The 12,987-nt window shown below is 51.6% G+C and overlaps 1 protein-coding gene across 8 annotated transcripts in view; it reads right to left on the bottom strand.

Moving 5' to 3' along the window:
- Positions 1 to 549: 549 nt before the first annotated feature.
- The window catches only part of DIPK2B (divergent protein kinase domain 2B), a 48,439-nt gene continuing 36,001 nt past the window's right edge, over positions 550 to 12,987 (bottom strand). For 2 of the 8 annotated variants that reach the window (XR_014835293.1, XR_014835292.1), the window contains exons 4-6: positions 10,940 to 11,228; positions 6,644 to 9,486; positions 5,008 to 6,005 (exon numbers count right to left, since the gene is read on the bottom strand). Coding sequence is in view for 2 of the 8 variants with exons in the window: in XM_085007833.1 (XP_084863959.1) it covers positions 9,146 to 9,486; positions 10,940 to 11,228 (630 nt within the window). In the remaining 6 variants the exon portion in view is untranslated. Of the gene's footprint in view, positions 2,317 to 3,672; positions 4,780 to 5,007; positions 9,487 to 10,497; positions 11,229 to 12,987 lie in introns of those variants that run through there. The other 6 variants (XM_085007833.1, XM_013986078.3, XR_014835296.1 and 3 more) reach the window with 5 other exon arrangements.

A 12,987-nucleotide genomic window follows, 5' to 3' on the forward strand; every position in this document is an offset into this window, starting at 1 on the left:
CCTTTTGGAGGCTCCTGATGAACGTTGCCAAATTGCTTTTCGAGAGGATTATATTTTCATCAAGTTTCCATGACTTGCCTCTTTTCCTGAAATTCTGTCTGCCTGAGGTAGGATTATTTTAAAAACACAAAAACACGTGTTATTTTGATGATGGTAATATTAACTAGCTTTTGGCCCAATTCCCCCTAAAGCATGATATTTTTTCAGAGAGAAGCTCCAGGTAGGGGCAGGAGGCGGAACGATGGATTCAGCTAAATGGCTGGGGGTGGAGAGGTTGGGTCGGGGGGAGTGAAGGGGGAATTGGACTCTTTTTTTTTTTGGGCCACACCCGCAGCATATGGAGGTTCCCAGGCTAGGGGTCCAATCGGAGCTACAGCCGCTGGCCTACACCACAGTCACAGCAACACAGGATCCGAGCCACATCTGTGACCTACACCACAGCTCACGGCAACGCCAGATCCCTCACCCACTGAGTGAGGCCAGGGATCCAACCCGAAACTTCATGGTTCCTAGTTGGATTTATTTCCACTGCACCAAAACAGGAACTCCTTTTTTTTTTACTTTTTTCTTTTTGTTTTGGTTTTTAAATGATTTTTATTTTTTCCATTACACTTGGCTTACAGTGTTCTGTCAATTTTCTACTACACAGCAAGCAAAGTGACCCAGTCACACATACACATATACATGCTTTTTCTCACCTTATCCTCCATCAGGCTCCATCACAAGTGACTAGACAGAGTTCCCAGTGCTACACAGCAGGATCTCATTGCTTCTCCACTCCAAAGGCAATAGTTTGCATCTATGAACCCCAACCTCCCAGTCCATCCCACTTCCTCCTCTTCCCCTTTGGCAACCACAAGTCTGTTCTCCAAGTCCATGAGTTTCTTTTCTCGCTCCAGGATGCAGTCAAGGACCGCACCTTGTACGTAGATCTTATGTCTCCTTAATCTCTTCCAATAAGTGATGGTTATTTAGTCTTTCTTAGTCTCTCGTGGCTAATTGCAGCTTGTCCCTCAATCTGTCTGCTGTGCTCTCAGGATTCAGTTGAGGTTTGGCATTTTGGGCAAGGTAACCACCACAGGGAGGCTGTGCCCTTCTCAGTGCCTCATAGCAGAGGGTACATGGTGTCTACGGGACTTACGACCAGTGATGCTGACCTTGACCACTTGGTTAAAATCGTCTGCCAGGTTTCTTCAGCGTAAATTTACTATTTTTCCCCTCATAATTAATGAGTATGTAAGTGACAAGATAACTTTGAGGTGATGCCAGCATCTCCTTTCTCACACTTGGATCTACTAGTTTTAGCCCCCATTGACCATTTTCTTTGGGGGGGGGTATACCCATGGCACATGGAAGTTCTGGGCCAGGGATCGAATCCAAGCTGCAGCTGTGAGCTCGGCCACGGCTGCAGCAATGCCATGTCCTACACCTGATCTGCTGCAGTGGGAACTCCCCCGCAGACGATTCTTGCCTGTGGGAATTAAGACCGTGGTGTTTGCCCAGTGGTGATTTTTCCATTCCCATCATTTTTTCTATGTTTTTTCATTGGAATTCTACTCTAAGAAGAACTCTTGCCTCCCCCATTTGTTTATTTATATGTTTATTTTTATCTGTATGGTCGCTTAAGAATTGACTTTATTCTATGGGTTATCATTATTTATTTTATATTCAAAGTGTCCCCAATTTAGCTACTGGCAGCCCCTTCAAGCTGGCTCCTGTGTCTTTTTAACATGCCCCCAATTTTTTTTTTTTTTTTTTTTTGTCTTTTTTTGTCTTTTTGTCTTTTGTTGTTGTTGTTGCTATTTCTTGGGCCGCTCCTGCGGCATATGGAGGTTCCCAGGCTAGGGGTCGAATCGGAGCTGTAGCCACCGGCCTACGCCAGACCCACAGCAACGCAGGATCCGAGCCGCGTCTGCAACCTACACCACAGCTCACGGCAACGCCGGATCGGTAACCCACTGAGCAAGGGCAGGGACCGAACCCGCAACCTCATGGTTCCTAGTCGGATTCGTTAACCACTGCGCCATGACGGGAACTCCCCAATTTTTTGAGCACCTCCCTCCTTTCTGGCAGCACAAGATTATTCCAGGTTCATCTTATACTGTCCCTGTTCTTAATCTTAGAATCAGCCACTCTTACCAAGGGCTCTTTTCTTTTACTGAAGAAACCAAGACCCAGGCACTAGGTCCTGGGGTGTTCCTGCTTAGAGGCCATCTCAGAGACAGAGCTAGGAAATATATTTCTTCCTTCCTTCCTTCCTTCCTTTTTCTTTCTTTCTTTTTTTCAGAGCTAGGAAATATCTTTCTTTCTTTCTTCCTTTCTCTCCCTCCCTCCCTCTCTCTCTCTCTCTCTCTCTCTTTCTTTCTAGGCTGCACCGGCAGCATATGGAGGTTCCCAGGCTAGGGGTCGAATCGGAGCTGCAGCTGCCGGCCTACACCATAGCCACAGCAACACCAGATCTGAGCCACGTCTGCGACCCACACCACAGCTCACGGCACTGGCGGATCCTTAACCCACTGAGCGAGGCCAGGGATCGAACCCGCAACCTCATGGTTCCTAGTCAGATTCGTTAACCACTGTGCCACGACGGGAACTCCTAGAGCACAATTTTTGTAGATGGTTCCTCTTTCCTCTCTCCTTTTAAACTGAGGTGAAATCCACATAATATAAAATTAGCCATTTGAAAGTGTGTTCGCAGTTCTTTTTGTTTTTAGTCTTATACCATGTAGTCAAAAGACTTACTTTGGGAGTTCTCATCATGGTGCAGTGGAAACGAATCTGATTAGGAACCATGAGCTATGGGTTTGATCCCTGGCCTCGCTCAGTGGGTTAAGGATCCGGCGTTGCCATGAGCTGTGGTGTAGGTCGCAGATGCAGCTCAGATCCTGCGTTGCTGTGGCTGTGGTGTAGGCCGGCAGCTGTAGCTCCGATTGGACCCCTAGCCTGGGACCCTCCATATGCTGCGGATGTGGCCCTAAAAAGCAAAAAAAAAAAAAAAAAAAAAAAAAAAGTCTTACTTTCATGTTACTTAGATTATTTCCTCTGCGTAGCAATTTTACTCATTTGTAATTGAGTTGGGCCCATCTGTTATGGTTTGTATTTCATTTTAGTTCAACCTGTATCCTGTTTGACCTTCGTTATTTAGTTGTAGGTCAGGCGAGGCATTCCCATAGTTCTAAGAGTCAGGTTTGTGCAAAAAGGTAGACTCAGAAAAGATTCCCCCTTCCTCATCCCCCCAGTCCCACCCCCATTCCTCTTTTTTCCCCCACCCCATTGACACCCACCCCCTGTAGGTATCTCCTTAGCTTCTGGTGTATTCTTTATTCCACACACATATATATTTTTTGCATCTCAGGTGAATGGATACACAGGTGTGTTATCTCTCTCTCTCTCTCTCTTTTTTTTTTTTTTGATTGCACCTGCATCATGTGGAGATTCCTGGGCCAGGGATTGAACCTGCGCCACAGCAGCCACCAGAGCCACAGCAGTGATGATGCCAGATCCTTAACTGCTAGGCCACCAGGGAACTCAATATTTCCTTCTTTCTTACATGAAAGGTAGCATCTGAGAAATACTCTTGTGTGCTTTGCTTTTTTTTTCTCACGTCACTGTCAAATTACAAATCTTAATTTGTACTTAATTTGTCATCTTACAAATCAATTCCATATCAACTCCGAGAGATCTCCTTTATTCGTTTGGAGGGCTGCACAGCACTCCGTTGTGTGGATGCACTGCAGTTCATGCAAACATTCTCTCATGTGCGGGCATTTAGGTTGTTTCCAGTATTTGCAATGACAAACAACACTGCAATAAATAAGCCCCACGAGCTGCCTTTTGCTAGAGGAGCTGGCGCAGGATCTGCAGGCAGACCAACAAGTCTGCTGCCAGAGCCGCTGCTCCCTCTGTGCAGCTGCACCACCGCCACCACAGACAGCTCAAGCCTCAGACTATGCCCTGGTCACCCTAGTGGGCTGGGGGTGCTCCCTCTCCTCGTCTGCTTCTCTAAAGCCACTTGAACTGGTTGCTCAGCTCCCCTTGGCTGGCCTCTTCCTCTAGGTTGCCTTCTTGGAGGGTTTTATTCTATCTGCACATTTCGAGAGCCCCCTGTGTGGGTGTTGACCCACCCCTGCACAGCCCGCAGCTGCAACCGATTTTAAACAAGGACCCAAAGAGCTGGGGACATACTGGAGTATGCTTGTGTGCACCTGAGTGCAGCTGTGCCAATATCTGTGGGCGACAGGCCTGGAGTGGGCAGAAAAGCCACATCACCACGCACAGGCAGGGAGCCTGGAGCTTTCGACGGGCCAAGATGGATACTTGGGGCGCCTGGATACTGAGTGTGAATGGACATCTCGAGGCCCCCCACGTATCCTGCCTGAAAAGGATTCCCTTCTGAGCCTGAGGGAGGGCCAGGCTGGGCTGGCGAATGCAGGGGCTGCCCAGCTGCCTTTCGTGATCAGCTCAGAGTCTGGATATGGGGAGGGAAGAGAAATGGCCCCAGTCTCAGACTATCTCGCAGCCTGCAGCAACCTGGAGGTTCTTCTGAGTCTTGGGCCAGGGATCGGGGTCCCTCCCAAACGGCTGCAGCACTCACCTTGGCTGTAGAGCACTTTCTGCCAGATAGCCCTCTGCTCCTTCCCTCCATTTACCATCAAATCTAGAATGCCCGTGTGTGCCAGGCTCTTGAGAGACTGTATTTCTCCCCCCTCCCTTTTTTATAGCTTTTTTAGGCTGCACCTGCAGCATACGGACGTTCCCAGGCTAAGGGTCGAATCCGAGCTGCAGCCGCCGGCCTACACCACAGCCACAGCCACGCCAGATCCGGACCACATCACATCTGCGACCTACAGCACAGCTCACGGCAACGCCGGATCCTTCACCCACTGAGCAAGGCATGGAACCCGCATCCTCACGGATCCAAGTAGGGTTCGTAACCCGCTGAGTCACAAATGGAACTCCAAGAGACAGTGTATTATTTAAACAGACCAATAACTCTGTGAGGGTAAATCTTTTTCTCACCATTTTATGGATGAAGAAAGTGAGATTCAGAGAGGTTAAGCAACCTGCCCAAGGTTACACAGTAACTGGCAGAGTCATGATTTGAAAGCAGGTCTGCCGGCTTCTGGGGCTCTAGATCTTTCCAAAATGAACACAAGTCCAACAAAAATATTTGGGCTCTAGATCTTTCCAAAATGAACACAAGTCCAACAAAGTATTTCTTTTTACATCTCCGTTCAGGCTCATGCAATCAGAGACAGGCAGAAGTCAGATGCTACAGGGGAGGACTGGGAAAGCAGGAGACCTAAAAATTGGCATTTTGAACAAATTGCTGGGAGCAGTCTCCACATTCTGAAAAGTGGGACTTGACCACAGGGCTGTAGGGACACCGACCTGATAGCTGCCACCAGTGGAGTCTGTTCTATGTCCATTTCTTTGCCCTGGTGGTTATTAAGTAGTTTATATATCACCTCGGGTTCCTCAGCTACTCCCCTTGGTTGTGCAGGTCAAGTGAGACCCCAGAAAACCCCAAGAACCCTCTACGTGGAGGTTAATTAGTCCTCTCAGGCACCCAGGGCTGGCTTTGTGAGCATGTGACCTATTCAGTCGCATGGGACCTGTGCTTAATTTAAGGCATGGCTGGCCCCATGCCGCAATTCTCACATTTTCATTTTGCACTGGGCCCCACAAATTATGTAGCTAGTCCTGCAGCCAAAAGGACAGGGGCCAGTAAAACTCAGAAAAAAACACTCTAATGCCTCCAATCAGACTCCAGGGGACTGAGAATATGGTAAGACCATTTTTTTTTTTTTTTTTTTTTTTGCCTTTTATGGAGGGCCGTGCCTGTGGCATATGGAAGTTTCCAGGCTAGGAGTCGAATCAGAGATGCAGCTGCCGGCCTACACCACAGCCGCAGCCACAACAGATCCGAGCCGTGTCTGTGACCTACACCACAGTTCACAGCCATGCTGGATCCTTAACCCACTGGGTGAGGCCAGGGAGCGAACCTGCATTCCCATGAATACTAGTCAGATTCCTTTCTGCTGAGCCATCATGGGAACTCCCAATGCAATGATTTTGTTCTGGCTGGCGTTGTCTTGAGTGTGGATTCACTGCTCTCCTGGGTGTTGAGGGGAAGGATGCCATGCTTTGTCCACTCAGGCTGCTGTATCAGTACCACAGACTGGGTGGCTTATAAAGTACAAACATTTAGTTCCCACAGTTCCAGTGGCTGGGAAGTCCAAGATGGCCACGCTGGCAGATTCAGTATCTGGCGAGAGCAATCTTCTTGGTTGATAGCCAGGACTGTCTTGCTGTGTCCTGACGTGGTGGAAGGAGTGGGCGAGCTCCCTGGAGTCTCTCTTATTGAGGGCACTAACCCCATTCATGAGGGCCCCACCCACATGACCTAGTTACCTCCCAAAGTCTTTGCCTCCAGATGCCATCACACAGGGGGTTAAGATTTCAACCTGTGAATTTTGTGGTGGACACAGTCTGGAGCACATGGTATATGAAGAACACCAAACAAAAAAGGATTGAAGAACACTGCAGTTCCCGTCATGGCTCAGTGGTTGACGAATCCAACTAGGAACCATGAGGTCACGGGTTCGATCCCTGGCCTCGCTCTGTGAGTTCAGGATCCAGCGTTGCCGTGAGCTGTGGTGTATGTAGGTCGTAGATGTAGCTCGGATCCCACGTTGCGGTGGCTCTGGCATAGGCTGGCGGCTACAGCTCCCATTAGACCCCTAGCCTGGGAACCTCCATACGCTGCGGGTGTGGCCTTAGAAAAGACAAGGAAGAAAAAAAAAAAGGTTGAAGAACACGTTCTCAGCCCGATCATTTTCTGAGCACCTACTCTGTGCCCAGCCCTGTGCTGGCTGCCATGGGGAACACAAAGTGGCCCTGTGCCACTGCCATCCTCAGGGAGCTCCCAACTGGCTGGGAAGGAGGGGCACAGATCTCTCTGGAATATCCTTGGGATAAGCCTCAAATGGGTGCAGACCTGGGGTTCAGGGGTACAGAGGTGGGATTTGGAGAGAGCTCGCTGAGGGGCTGGGCTGTTAGGAAAAGCTTCCGGTCAAGGGAGTGCTTGGGTCTTAAATGAGGCCTGGGACTTAGCAAGTGGAGGAACGCAACCGTGCAAGCCTCATTCCCGGGTCTGGGTACATAACACACTCCTTCCTGGTGGGTCTGGCTTTTGAATCCATCACAAGAGACTGGAGTTGAGGAGTATTTCAAGTTGGGTTCTCTGGAAGCAGACACTAAGAGTTCAGAGTATGTGTTTGTTTCCTGTGGCTGCTGTAACAAATGACCCCGAAGTGAGGGTCTTAAAACAATAGAAATGTATCCACTCAGAGACAGAGAAGGCAGGAGGTCTAAGATCAGTTTCACTGGACAAAAACAACAGGTTGGGAAGGGTGGTCAGTCCTCACCCTCCAGACCAAAGACTCTCAGGCAGCCCAAGCATGCCCTTCCAGAAACTTGGCCTGGCAACCTCACTGTCACGGTTGCCCCGGAAGTAGTGCCTGGAGAGGTCAAAAGGGAAGCCCCAACAGCAACGTAGTGTACCACAAAATAGGACTTTTCTTGGCTCATCTTTAAATGTGAGTGAAGAGACCAGAACCGGGCAGGATGGAGGCTGAAGGGGAAGGTAAGAGGAGTCTGGACTAGTAGCAGGAGTTCTAGAACTATCCCAGCAAACCGCTTTTCCTCCCTGGGCCTCAGTTTCCCCTGTCAGCAGCATGAAGCCTGTTAAGCCAGGCATTCTGACCTTATAGGTGGTGATTCAGAGGTAGAAAAGAGGGGGCCAACTGAGAGGGCCCTGGGGGGGTAGAGCTGGCAGGGAGGCTGGGTGAAGGTCCAAGGAGCCCCCACTTCATGTTTGAGGGGCCCAGGCAGTTTACATGGAGACCCACTTACCACATGGCTCACTATTTGGAAAGTCCCAAACACACACACTGCTGAATAAAATATATTCTGTTGGCTGACCTTGAAAAAAAATATTTTTAGAATGACCTCTAAGGCCAAGTTTGAATGAAAATTCTCAGACTCCTTAGAGTCCTGCCCTGGAGGCCGTGTGGAGAGAGCTGGCCCTGGTCCCCAGCTGTGGCTATAGCGAGAATGTTCTACTCACAGACCTCCTGCTCCAGGGAGCAGAGCTGGCTAAATGCCCCGTGGGGTGCTTTGAAATCTGGTTTTGTGGCTGGTGGGGCTGAGGCCACACTTCCCTCCGGGCTGGTCCCTGAGGCTGGAATACAGGGGCCATGTATTCTTGGTTCCTCTGCTGGCTGGCTTTGCCTCGAGGACACGCTGATGGACTTGGGTTGCCTGGACGGCAGTCTAGGATGCTCCCACCTGACCTCCTCACCCTCACTCGGGGGGGTCAGGCAGGCTCGTATGGAGCTTCTGGGCGGCCCTGGCTCCTTTCTCCCTCCCTTCCACGCAAGCATCCTCCTTCCTACAATCCTTGCCCATGTAATCCTGTCCTGACACCTGCGTCTCAGCCCCGCCCCGCCCCCATCTTCCCTTTTTACTCCTGACTTCTTCCCACACCATGAAATGTCTCTGGGCACCCCTGGAACAGAGGTACCTTCTGTCCGTGTGTTCCCTTGACCTGCAGTCTCCTCACCCCATGGCGGTGTGGGGAGCGGGGCAGGGCAAGGGCGCAGGAGTAGGAAAGGGCGCTCCCCTTGTCCAAGGCTAACATGCTACTGGCCAGGGGCCTCACCTTCCTGCAGTCTTTCCTCCATGCCAGCCTTCTGACTTCCCCAGGCTCTGTCTCATTGGCCCTGCCTGGGCATGCTTCTGGAACATTCTCTGTAACGACCTGGGCTGGGAGGAGTCAGAATGGATTCCTGACCGTTCACATCTCTGTCTTGTTTCATTAACTCAAGAGTCTGGTGCTGAAGAGAGAAAACGGAGGCTCAACAAGGCCGAGGGGCCACACCCCAGTCCGCCGATGCCCCGCCGTGAGCTCTTCCGTGACGGCCCAGCCAGGGCTGGGGGTGGGAGTGGGATGGGGGTCATGCCACCCTATCGATGGCGTGTTCCTCCATCCCTGGGAAAGGAATGGGCCCTTCTCCCAACGTCTAAAAGGGCGCTGCAATGGGAGGCCAAGGATGTGGTCCCCCGAGGCCAGCAAGATGCCTCAGAACTTCTCATTATACTTGCAGTCCGGGTAGCGGTAGGCAAATCTGGGGTCGCAGGTTCTCAGGGGCCTCAAGATGTCCTTCAGCCGGCTGGCGGCCCCCAGGACCTCAGGGTCTGGCCGGGCCCCCTCCCCACAATGAGCGAGCGCGGCGTCTATCTCCTCCTGCACCGGGGACGGGAACTTGGCCCGGAGAAGGGCGGGCAGCACCTGCCCGCACACCAGCACCAGGCTCTGCTTCTCGGGGATGGCGTCGCAGGAGGGCAGCTCAGCCTGGCAGCCAGAGACCAGGCAGCTAAAGATGTCTTTACTCTCTCCTGTCCAGGCGGCTACTTGGCTGCCTGCAAGAGAGACGGAGGCTATTATACGCCCTACGGCCTGAGTTCTGGGGGGGGGGGGGGGGCACGAATTAGACTGGCTGGGCAAAGGGCTTCAGGCGGCCAGCCCCTCCAGCCAAGGGGAGGTTGAGGGCTCAGGAACACCAGGGCCCCTGCTGAGAACCTGGGAGGGGTGAGGCTGGGGGCAGGGGTCTCTCTGCTCCAACGAGATGAGGCCTGGGCATGGAAGTTTCCAGAACTCGGGCTTCAAATTATAGGGCTCACAGGTGTATGGCGATGCTCCCAAGATTATGACTGATTTACAGAACTCAAGTAAGTCCCAGGACAGGTTTCATTTGCCCCTTTTAAATACAAAGTTGGGGGAAAGACCAAGCCGTCCAGGATGTGAATTCAACCGGTGGTCGTGGGCCTGACGTTCAGTGGCTTACGTGTCCCGAATACTCTAGAATCAGCCCCATTTCTTCTAATGTGACTCTTCGTACTAAAGGCAAATCAGGAAATGAGTTAAGTGTGGGTTAATGGGCCTTTCTTTGTAGGCCTTCTCACATGAACAAAATCAGAAATCAGAGGTTAAAACCCTCGGTCTTATTATTGGGCTCGGAAAAATCTGGTTCCCAGCAGAGACTGGGATGTTTGGAGGGTTCTAGAACCCTGGATGAGCCCGTGCACACCGTGAGAAACATGATTCGCTCATACACCCTGTTTGGTGCCATGCTTTTCCAATTTGAAAACTTAATAAAAAGCCCAGGTGCCCAAAGGGATTGTGAAATGTGCCAGTGAATCAGCCAGATGGTTCAGATAAAGGCTAAAAGCATTGGATGAGAAGGGCTCTAGGAGTTCCCGTCATGGCTCAGTGGTTAACAAATCCGTCTAGGAACCACGAGGTTGCGGGTTCAATCCCTGGCCTCGCTCAGTGGGTTAAGGATCTGGTGTTGCTGTGACCTGTGGTGTAGGTCGCAGACGTGGCTCGGATCCTGAGTTGCTGTGGCTCTGGCGTAGTCCAGCAGCTGTGGCTCGGATTCGACCCCTAGCCTGGGAACCTCCATGTGCCGCGGGTGTGGCCCCAAAAAGACAAAAAAAAAAAAAAAAAAGAAAGGCTCTGATGATGGGGGAGATGGTTCTGGGCGTGGCCGTGTGTGAGGAGGGACAGTGCAGGTCCCTGAGCCCCACAGACCCAATCGGCAGCAGCAGTGCCCTAGGAGGGTGGAGTTGGGGCCATGCCATGAGGCAAAATGCCCCCTCCCCTGGCCATGGACAAGGTCAAGTTCAGTTCTCCTTGGGAGCAGAGACTCAACAGGGCGAGAGGGGCAGTTTACAAGACAGCCAACAGTCCCCGAACTCGGGCTGCTCTACTACACATGCAGACCCGCAAGGCCCAGGAGTGCCACCCCCTGGTCACCCCTCCCTAGCTCCTGTTCCCCTGTGACAGCTGCTTGGCCAGGCCCATGCTGGGTACCTTCCTGCCTGTCGATGACGCCCAGCGTGCTGGCATCTCGGATGAACAGATGCCCGTTGTTGAAGATGCCAAACATGCTGGCGTCCACGTGGGTGAAGTAGAAGAAGTAGTTCAGATCGTTGCTCCTTAGAGACTCCAGGACGCCCAGGAGCTGGTAGGCTAGGTCGGCCGCCTGGTCAGGGGGTGCACCATAGAACTCCTGGAGCGGGCTGGTGCTGGTGCTCACCAGAAATCGGCCACAGGAGCCCAGGTACTTGGGCAGCGGCCAGCCCTCGGCGCCCGGGAAGATCTGCCAAGCCGAGCAGAGGAGGCATTAGAGGATTAGAGAGGAAAACTCTTGGAGGCAGCGCTCTGACTCCCACCAGGAGCAGACAGAGAGATCAGCCTTACACAGGCACCCCCCGTCCCAAGACACACCAGCAAAGCATCCCTTAAACCTCGTTCACCCCTCCTGGAGCACGGCGATACCCTCCTCCCCCACCTCCACCCCCACCGCCTTTTAATTCTGTTATTTATTTATTTATTGTCTTTTTAGGGCCACACCCGTGGCATATGGAGGTCCCCAGGCTAGGGGTCCAATCGGAGCTGTAGCCGCCGGCCTACACCACAGCCACAGCCACGTGGGATCCGAGCCGCGTCTGCAACCTACACCACAGCTCACGGCAATGCCGGATCCTTCACCTACGGAGCGAGGCCAGGGAGCCAACAGGCATCCTCATGGAGGATACTAGTCCGGTTCTTAACCCACTGAACCACAGCAGGAGCTCCCTAATTCTATTATTGGTGGAAGGATTTGGGAAAAGCAGCTCTTCTTTCCATAGTGAGGACTGCATTTCAACAGAGTTGCTGTGAACAGAATGCCAACGCGCTTGCCACGATTTTAGAGGGTGTTCAGGCTGCAGGGGAATGTTTTTCAGAGTTGTAGAGTTGAAAAGACAGAATGAGCATTTCAGATTTCACAGCTATCACTGCTTAGAAAGAGGCTATGGGGAGGAAAAAAGAGAGGCAACGTCAAGTTGATTTAAAGAAAAATATTTTAAAAAATAACGATGCAGGGGATTTCCCGTCGTGGCGCAGTGGTTAACGAATCTGACTAGGAACCATGAGGTTGCGGGTTCGGTCCCTGCCCTTGCTCAGTGGGTTAACGATCCGGCGTTGCCGTGAGCTGTGGTGTAGGTTGCAGACGCGGCTCGGATCCTGCGCTGCTGTGGCTCTGGCGTAGGCCGGTGGCTACAGCTCCGATTCAACCCCTAGCCTGGGAACCTTCATATGCCGCGGGAGCGGCCCAAGAAATACCAACAACAACAACAACAAAAGACAAAAATAAATAAATAAATAAATAAATAAATAAAAAATAAAAATAGTAAAAAAATAACGATGCAGGCACTAGGTTCTGTGATGGGGCCCAAATCATGAAGGTGACCCTTGAGTGACTCAAGTTTTAGGAACCACTGCACTGGCCCCGGGCGAATCTGCCTGGCTGGGGTAAGTCCACACTCACAGAGGCTGCTCCCCAACTAACTGGAACGTTCGACAGCCTCACACTGGTCTAGGGAAGCACACAGCCCCAGCCAGTCTCCTCCGTCTCCCTGTAAGAGTGCCGGGAGGCTGGGATTGGCATATACACACTACTATATATAAAACAGATAACCAACAAGGACCTACTACATAGCTCAGGGCACTCTTCTCAATACCTTGTAATAATCTATAGTGGAAAAGAATCTGAAAGAGAATATGTATCGATGCACAACGGAATCACTTTGTTGTATACTTGAAAGTAACACAACAGGACGTCCCATCGTGGCTCAGCGGAAATGAATCTGACTTGCATCCATGAGGACACAGGGTCCATCCCTGGCCGTGGTCAGTGGGTGAAGAATCTGGCATTGCCGTGAGCTGTGGGGTAGGCTGCAGATGTGGCTCGGATCCTGCGTGGCTGTGGCTGTGGTATAGACTGGCAGCCGCAGCTCTGACTGGACCCCTAGCCTGGGAACCTCCATATGCCGTGGGTGTGGCCCTAAAAAGACAAAAGAAAGAAAGAAAGAAAC

This window comes from Sus scrofa, chromosome X, assembly GCF_054392235.1.
Source record: "Sus scrofa isolate SSC_HxYL_T2T_F1_AM1 chromosome X, Sscrofa_HxYL_maternal_Yorkshire_Landrace_v2.0, whole genome shotgun sequence".
Classification (NCBI taxonomy): Eukaryota; Metazoa; Chordata; class Mammalia; order Artiodactyla; family Suidae; genus Sus; species Sus scrofa.